Below are 9,662 nucleotides of genomic sequence, written 5' to 3' on the forward strand. Positions count from 1 at the left end.
TACCCATAAGATCTAACCTATCATTCATTTGCATTCAATCAAGATCATAAGAATGACATTCTCCTATCCCCCTCATCTTGGGGTTTACCTCTTGGGAGAGATCACCAAGCACATTTGTGTTTCTTTTTGCAATTTTATTTACTTATGTTTTATCATCTAACTTTACTAACCTTTATTCAAAATAAAAAAATGTGTTTGTTGTTTTCTTCTTTTCTTATTGTGCAAGGTAGGGTTTGCTATCAAGGAGGCAAGAGAGTGGTTAATACTCAAGAGGACTTTATTTCATGTTCAAGAATAATCAAAGGTCCAAATTAATTTGGTTTGTGGTTGAAGTTTTCCCAAAGATCAAGCATGATTCTCAAATTAGGGTTTTGTTTCCCAAAGTCAAAGTGGTAGTCAACTCTTTATCAAATGTATTTTTTAATTAAATGGGATGACCTATAATCTTAGGTCATATTCACCTCAAGCTTCATTCAATATCATTTGGTCGTGAGAAGTTCAAGTTTGATGCATGTTTGCAATGATAGGTCAAGTATGGTTCATGGTTTATTTCCATGCCATTTTCATCCACTTCCCCAAGGTTTTCCTCAAGTATCTTCAAAAGAAAATCAAGCTACATTCATATGGTACTCAAATATTCATCACAGAGCCTTTGGATGCAAGAAAACATCAAAAGTTACAAGTTGATGCATGTTGGTTTGACCTAAAATCAAGTATGGCACACAATTTGGTCCAAAGATCATAACTTTCTCAATTTTCAACTTTTATGGGCGCTTCTTTGAGCAAATGTTCCTTTTGATGTCCTATACAACTTTCCTTCATAGGTCAAACATCAATTCAGCCTCTAAGCATCTCAAATTTTGAATTGGATTTACGGTCACATGTGCACAAAACTAGGTCCACGACATGGTCAACCTAATGCTAGACCTGATTTCCAGTGCCATAACCCCAACTTCTCAAGCATGCCATTTTTAGCTTAAGACTTCTTTTGACCTTTTTTTTTTGCATTATGTTCTCCTCCATGAAAGGAAAATTTGGCTCAAGAAACGCCTCAAAACGCACGAGAAAATTTCATTTGGCCTCAGCTTGAACATGGTGACCTAAACTTTGTTTTGCACTGTGACATATAATTAAAAATCATGTGAAATTCAACTTGGGACCACCCAAATCATGTGCAAACTTGCTCCTCACCACAAAACACGCTTCACCACTACACAAAACGACTTGAATTGTGCCAAAACTCACACATTTCGGGCCATTTCTCACATGGTTTGGATCTAGAAAATTCTCAACTCATTTCACACGAATGAGATCTCACTTGGCACGTATAATGAGCTCATACTCTCTCCTATAAATAGAGCATCATTTCTCGTTCATTTTCTAGCTTTGAAAGCCATAGAAACTTTGCCTCCATCTCAACCCGACCCTCTCAAAAACTAGAAGATCATTTCTCAAATTCAAGCTCATTTCAACTTTCTTATTTGCCCATAACTCTTCACCGGTATCCTCTGAAGTTGTTTTAACCATTACTGGAGCTTGTCGTGCCTTGCAAGTACCTACTCCGTTTCATCATTTTCAGACCTTAAAGCTCCACTCTGAACAGGTAGATACAAGTTCCATTTCGCAACAAGCAAGTTACCATTCTCTTTGTCTTGATCTTCTGATGAAAAGTCCTCACTCACTTGGAATTTATTCATCACTTACACCATTTAATGTTACTTTGAAGCTTCTAGGTTTCTGCGTATTTTACCAAATTCTCTTTGCTCAGAGTGAATCAATGGCTCTGATGCAGAGAGATGAGAATGATGACATGAGTAAAAGCTTAAGCATGTGGTGTTTGAGCCTGAAACTCCAAGCTCAAGGATCTGTAATTTTGGCTAGAGGTTGAAGACGAAGCTGAGCTTCGCGCACTTTGGTACCAAAATTTGAATTCCAACCACTAGCACGCAGACACCTAGCTAGCCGGTGGCTATTTTAATTAACTTTTCTATTTTAATTCATTTAATTTCCTTTTATTTAAAAATTTATTAAAAATATCTTCTGAATGATTTTTAACTTCAACTTGTTTTGCACAATTTTCTAAAAATATTTTTTACCACATGTTTTTTTTCCGAATTTTAAAATGATTTTTTTAATATTTTTGTTATTTTTCTTGTATTTTCATTTTAATTTCTTTTAAAAAATTTATTTCTCCATCATTTTTAAATATTTTTGGATCCAACTTTTGAGATCTTATTTCTCATAGTTTTTCTAACTTTTTCATAATTTTCTTAGTCATTTATTTGATCATTTGATGCATATTTTGAATTTTCCATCTAATTTTTATTTTAATTCATTTTAAAAAACTTTTTAATTCTTTTCTTCATATTTTTGGTTTGAAATTTTTTTGACTTGGATCATGATGACGTGATCAATGTGTTATCAAATTCAAAAGTCCTTTGGAAGATAATTTGATTGTATGAACTTTCATCATTTCAAATTTATCACTAAATGATCATTTGGATCATTTTTAGTACTTTGGATTGATGATAGGTTTATCTCATTGTGCCATTAAAAAAAGTGACCGAACTTGATATGAATGATCTCTTGGTATGTTTCCAATTTGGTTGATCTCTTCTCTTTCTCCATCTCTCTCTTCTTCTATTTTGTTTTGGCTTGTGTGACATGTTTAGGAGAATGATTTCATATCATTCCTCTAACATGTTTGGCACATACATTTCTATTAACCGGCCTCTTATAGGTGATACTTCTACATAAGTACATTTACGATTGCTTAACATAACGCTAAATTATCTCGAATCAGTTGATTAATCATTAATACCCATTATGATCTAATAATTGTACTAACTCCTAACATTTATTTTTATGCTCTTTTAGTTTAATGTCATTTACATTCATGTCATTTTACATTTCTTGCTCTTTACTTTTAAGCATTTCTCCTTTTGTCCCTCGGGATTTTGTTTTCTTTTTCTTCAAAAGACCAAAAAACATTAATAAAGGCAAAACCCTAAAAAACTTTCATGTGATCTTGAGGACCATTGGTTACTAGCATATGCTTGTGGAGTTTGGACATTGAAGTTAGACTTAGGAGGTTTTCCCTTTGCTTGGAGTTTTCATCTGAGATCCTAAAATTTATATGATACTTAGTTCATCTGATGCTTTGAATTTCATCTAATACTTGAGACTTCATCTGTGAACTTTGGATTCATCTGATACACTTGCGATCTTGGAACTTCATCTGATACTTAGCTTTCATCTGCTTGCTTAAGGGTTCATCTGGTCATACGTTTTGCTAGCTTGTTTATTGCTTATTTGGTGGCTAAAATCCAAAAGGAAAGGAATGTTCATTTTGACCAATGTCAAATGCTTGCTCCATCTTGTGGTTAGTTCACTTGCACACACAAAGACATTCTCTTGGACTATCTTACAATGAGACATGTTATTTCATGCTTTAGGATAGTCTCTTCATCTCTTACCCCATTTTTTAATTTTCAAAATTTCTCTCTTTTTCAAAAAACCTTCTTGTTTTCAAACTTAAAACCTTTCTTAATAAACCTTGACTTCGTCAAGTGATCTCGAAAATGTTTTTTCTCAATAAATGCTGAAATATTTAACATATTTAAACACTTTCAAAAATCATCAAAAAGACAAACATCATCAAACTTTCTTTTTGTGTCTCTGTGCATTTTTTTTTCTTTTAGAACCTTTTCAGAAAGGAAAGCATTAGTTTATTCTTGAAGTGATGCAAACCAAAGGCCCCTAAGAAATGTGGTACAAGTGATTGATATTTTCCACTTGCATGTTGAGACATGCTTGTGAGATAGTTCAAGTAAAGTTCTCTATATCAAAATGATGCAAATACACATTCCCTCATACTTGTGGATGACAAATGATATTTTCCACTCGAATGCGACAAACTGACTTTCCATTAAAAACAAATAAACAAACCTTTGTGTTTTCTTTTTACATGAATTACAAATGTTCTGACTTCTCTATTGCATAGAAGGGGTATGTAGGCACAAGATACGATGTCTTGCTGAGCACAAAAAAATAATAAAAAACATTCATTTTCTCATCACCTCAATCTTTTTTTTTTGCAAACAATATCGTTTTAGCCTAAACACAAATTTTCAAGAAGTTTATGTAGAATACCACAGATGTTAGGGGGTGATAATACATTTCTTTTCTTATGTAGAAATAATAAAGTTCGGTGACGACTCTTGCTTTCAAATTAAATCAATCGATATTTTAATCCCAATTTTTCCGCCGTGACAGCTTTATAATAATAGGTAATGTGACTCTACCAGAATCATTTGCTTTCTGAAGCATGGTTCTCTGGATGAGTTCACTACGACTGGCTTCCAACTTAATGGTTTTATCACTACTACTAGCTTCCAACTTAATGGTTTTATCACCGGTGTGTTTTTATTCTTTGTTAAGATCTCCTTCATGAACTTGACATATGTTCTAATACTTTAGAAAATGAAATACTGCTCTCCATTCTTTGAAAAATATCTAAAAACTTTAGATATTACATGTGGGTAAGATAAATTATGCATAAAAGGGTTCTTCATAGTACTTTAACATTGTGACACAGATATAATAAAATGCAATCTCTATGGAGACCAACTTCTTATCACACATTAATACTCAGTATGATTTGGTATATTTAAGTCAACAAAACAACACAAGGACACCACATAAATAGCAATTAGAGTTCATTGCACCAGTGCTAGTAAAATTGATACATTGCTCAATATTTTGTATTCTATCATTAGAAACAAAGACATATGCTCAATCATATCATACCAATCTATTCTCTGCTGAAACTTGAACATCAAATAGCCTCTGTCTAGCCTTTATTGCCTGCATTAGTAAAACCACACAAATGACATCAATAAAATAATGCATAAAAGCATACTACCTCATGATCATTACAACATTATTTTTTAGAAACAAATCTTCTATATCACAAGTGCTTAGAAAAAGTTTTGTCAGAATTTGCTACTCTATGTTATTGTCCTATAAACTAAGAAGCTGGAACAGTAAATTTGAAATGTGGAATTTAAAGACAAAGGTTAAATAGCATACCAGTTGCTCCCATTTTATACAACTCGTTATAATAGAAAGAAGAACGCATTGAACAGTAGCACCAACTTGTACACCAATCCAAAGTCCTTTTCCTCCCATTTGAACCCAAAATGCCAATGCAGCAGCAACAGGAATCCCACAGAGGTAGAAGGCCCCTAGATTAACATAAACTCCTATGTGCTGCCATCCACAGCCTCTAGCAATCCCTGAATCAAAATGGAAAAATAGATGATCATGTTAAAATCATCTGAATATTGTTTAACGCAGTTACGACGAGTTAGTAATGATGAGAGGGGACTTTACCTGTGAGAACACCTTGTATGCTGTCCAATAAAACAGATATAGAAATCAAAGGAGCCAAGAGAGTGACATAGTCAACAACTTCCCTATCATTGCTGAAAACGTAACCATAAACATGGCGGCAAGCAAAAAGGGTTCCACTCACTATACTTGCTTCTATGAGTGCAAGTGACATGGCGCCTAACACAGCAACACGTGCTTCAAATGGATTGCCAGCTCCTAATTCGTTTGAAACTCTTGTACTATATGCAGAGACAAATAAAAGAGGACAATTCAATTAGATATACATTCAATGGTTAGACTATTAAGAATGAATATTGTATAAGTTAAAGTTGTAACCTTGCTGCAGCACTAATTCCAAATGGTATCATAAAGAGAGTTGAAATTGTATTGAGACTATAAAAATGGAAAAATAATTAGCGATAAATCTCAGAAGATGACTAAGATTAATGGATTAGTAGTAAGTAAAAAGTGAAGGCGACATACCAAACTGATAGAACTGAAGTTTCGAGTTGAGGATTTGGTAACAGCCCAGAGAGTAAGACCATTAACTCAAATGACCACCATTCAAGGCTACAATCATCAATATGAAAAATAAATATATCATTCAATTTAATGGAAAATAAACAGCACAACACCACAACTACTTATATAAAATTGCAATTTAGTCCCTTAAATGGAACAACTTTGGTCAATTTAGCATTTTTCTTTTCAAATTTATAAAAACATTTTTAAATGTCTTATGCATGTCTTGATGCAGCAACAGACTATTTAAATCGATTTGTAGATTTTTCATTAGTCTTGATGGATGTTTACTCGAAAGATATTTTGATAGAGGGACTAAATTGCTCGACCCTTCTAATCTGGAGGACTGAAATGCTGATTTATTTCGTGAAAGAATATATACAAGTTGAGTTGAGGGAAAAAATGAATCACCAAACCATTACTGCAGAAGGTATAGCAAAGCATAAAAACTCCCAAATTCCTTGGAACAGTTGCATAGAAATTGGAGCTCTAGTTTTTGCACATGAAGAAGAGTATCTCATGTACAATCCAAGAAAAATCATATTTAACCAAATGGAAATGCTCATTGCAATTGCTCCTCCAACATTATTCAATCCTGTCTTAAAAACCAAAGCCCAACAAAGAGGTATATGGACAACAAGAGTGACACAAGAACTTAAAAGCATTGGAAGAAGCATGCTTTGTATTTGAAAATATCTAACTAGTGGCTGCAATATTGCATATGCAAAAAGGGCTGGAAGAAGCCAAATTGTGAATCTTCCTGCTTCATGTGCAATTAGAGGGTCTTGTCCTGTGAAAACAAGTATGTTTTCAATGTTAATCCAAATGAAAGATAATGGAAGACAAACCAATAAAAGAGAAAAGATAGCTGTGTATGTTTGCATTCCTATTCTTTGATATTGTTTTGCTCCATAAGCTTGTCCACTTATGGTTTCTAGACCACTAGACATTCCTACCTGTAAGCATGAGTGAAATCACCAACGCATTAAGCAACTCGGTGAGAAAATTGTTAAAAAGTTATATCTTATGATGAGGGTGCACAAACATATACAATACATTGCTTAACTAAGGAACTTTGACAATGTGAGATTCAAGTGGAACTTCAATGCACAGGACACCCTTATGGCTAGTGCAGAATTCACCATACTATGTTAAACATGAATTTAGATTTCACTCTTAAAAGTTAACTCATTAAATAAAGGTGTTCAATAGAATCCTAGGTAATGTGAGACTCAAATACAACTTTAATAAAAATAAGGTTAACTTTGAGCAAGCTAACAAGTTAGAAATAGTTGATTAAGAGAAGGACTTAGAACCTGTGATTTTAGAGTGGTCACACATTAATACCATACAAGATCGATGTTAACCAAGCACCCAAGAACCCTCAGATCAGACGGACAACCAGATCCACCGATGTCAACCCACTGAAGCAACTGTCCCCCAAAAATTGTTCTAATACACCTAATTAAAAGGGAGGCCGTAGACCAAGCTGAAGTACGCATTATTCTAAAACTTTAAACCTCACATTTATGATTGTCACTAATTTGATCGTCAAAGTATGTGCATGTACACCTTCACCGTGAGATATACTATAAGGATCAGTGAATGAGAGTTCGTTACCACATCCATCACCGAATAACTTATAAATACGGTTTATAGAATGAGATGTCACTTATTATAAAGTCTTTTTCAACTCTATCTTTAATCTTTAATATAGGTGGGGCTTGTGTTCTTTCATTGTCAAACAATAGTGATGGCGGCCCAACCTCTTCATTACCGGAAGGAAGGCCACTCAAAACCTATGAAGTACGGATCACAAACACGACACAGACACATGGACACCACTTATTTTGAAAATATTAAACAAACTAAAAGTAATTACTAGTGTGATAAGGCCTGTTTTCAGAGGTGTCAGTGCTACCGATCAAAACTAATAAAAAACAATAGAAATTACTGAGACTAATTAGGCAAGAAAAAAGTGGTAATGAAGTAAGTTGATAGTACCAGGAAGCTGAAACCAGTGACAGTGGTGAAGGAGATGGATAAGGCGGTGCTAGAGAGTTGGAGTTCCCCCAAATGACCAACTATTATGATTGTAACAGTCTGCAACAAATACTGTGACAAGCCTATAGCAACCATTGGACCTGCTAAATAACAAATCCTCTTCATTTCATTCATGTAAATATCCCTACTGATTACTTTCTTCTTCCTCTCTTCTTCGTCACGCCTCTCTGTTTTCGAAACAATCTCATTTCCTAATAGACTCTCTTCCATTACGCTTCTCTCTTCCGCCATTTTGATGAATACAACCGATATAGAGATTAGAGAGATGGAAGAATTTCGGTCTCTCTTGTTTGGTGGCTTTCGCTATTCATAGTCTTCCCACGCTTATATTATTCTCTAATGTATTACTATTAGAGCATCTTACTCAATTTAGTAATAACAATTAAATCGTTTTTTTAATATTAAAATAAAAATAATTAACAAGAATTGCGTCCGCACATGTAAATATATTTAATATAATATAATATAAAATGTAATTAAAGGATTTGGATCCTCTCTAATTTCTTTTATCATGTTGTCCATTTTGCTTTGACAAAATGGTTAAGAAAAAAAGAGATAAAAAATCTGCATCGAAAAATAGGCAAACTCAAATGGTTAGACTAAATCCAAGGGCTGGTAATTGAGCAGGAGAGATAGCAGTAGAGAAAATGCATGAGAGGATCCACTTTTCGTAATTAAATATACATGTAAGTTTGAAGTTTCAAATAGGAATATCAATAAAAGTTGAGTCGAAGACAAGGTACGCTCAAGTTTTAGGATTTACTAGAATTTGGAGAACTTTCAGTTTTTTACGTTGCTACTAGATGCATTTTGTTGGAGCAAGGTATAAAAGGATAAGATCAAACTTTATTAAAGAACACAGGTAAGCTTGTCAAAGGCGAAAGATGCATGGAAATGGAGACGTGTCAACCTTTGTTAAATCGACCATTGGTGACGGTTATATTTAAAACTAGTATATAAGTAGTTCGTGTTTGTAGGATTAGAGGTCCGCAATTTCACACAAATTATGTATACTCAAAATATCCAAATGTTAGCGAGAAACAAGCGATTTGAATTAATGTATACATTTGCATTTCATTTATAAATCCAGTTTCCTTTTATTTTTATTATCTCATTTACTGTAGTTATTTCTCATTTTCTGTTTTGACATTCATTGTCAAATGTGTTTCAAACTAATGATTTTTGCACTATTCGTCCTGGGATATTTTTGAGTTTACTCCCTTACGTGAAATCAAACTTGTCTTTGTTTATCAGAATTACCAGTAAACAAATTAGCATGCCCAGTGGAACATTGTGCGAAAAATTTTACTTTTTTTATTCAGACATTTTTTTGGGCGTAAGTTCTTCATTTATGAAACTTGGAGTTGGCTGATGATGCTGATGGCGATGAATTACCGACTACCTACCACCGGGAGTGTGCTTTGGGGTGTTTCCTCCTATTCTTGGTTTGGACGTCCATGTTTGTTGTAACACCCTTCTAATACCCCGCGTAATATTAAACAATAATCAGAGTAAAACATGAAAAGGGCATTACAACTGCCATATAATTAAAATAATACTCATGTCATGCCATAAAAAGGAACGTTAACTCAAATATCATTCAGATCATCATGTCAACACAGCGGAAATATATTTAACATCTGAACAATGCAACATCCAAAGTCATAGACTTAAAACGCCAC

At 33.8% G+C, this 9,662-nt stretch overlaps 1 protein-coding gene across 1 annotated transcript; it reads right to left on the bottom strand.

Annotated features, from left to right (window-relative positions):
* Positions 1–4,596: 4,596 nt before the first annotated feature.
* LOC131643251 (protein DETOXIFICATION 12-like) lies at positions 4,597–8,322 on the bottom strand. Its single transcript, XM_058913404.1, has 7 exons — positions 7,921–8,322; positions 6,328–6,872; positions 5,878–5,964; positions 5,731–5,787; positions 5,395–5,633; positions 5,092–5,297; positions 4,597–4,866 (listed from the first exon to the last, which is right to left on the bottom strand). The coding sequence occupies exons 1-7, from the start codon at positions 8,209–8,211 to the stop codon at positions 4,804–4,806; spliced, it is 1,488 nt and encodes a 495-aa protein (XP_058769387.1). The 5' UTR covers positions 8,212–8,322; the 3' UTR covers positions 4,597–4,803.
* Between the last annotated feature and the right edge of the window lie 1,340 nt (positions 8,323–9,662).

This window comes from Vicia villosa, linkage group LG1 (genome assembly GCF_029867415.1).
Source record: "Vicia villosa cultivar HV-30 ecotype Madison, WI linkage group LG1, Vvil1.0, whole genome shotgun sequence".
Classification (NCBI taxonomy): Eukaryota; Viridiplantae; Streptophyta; class Magnoliopsida; order Fabales; family Fabaceae; genus Vicia; species Vicia villosa.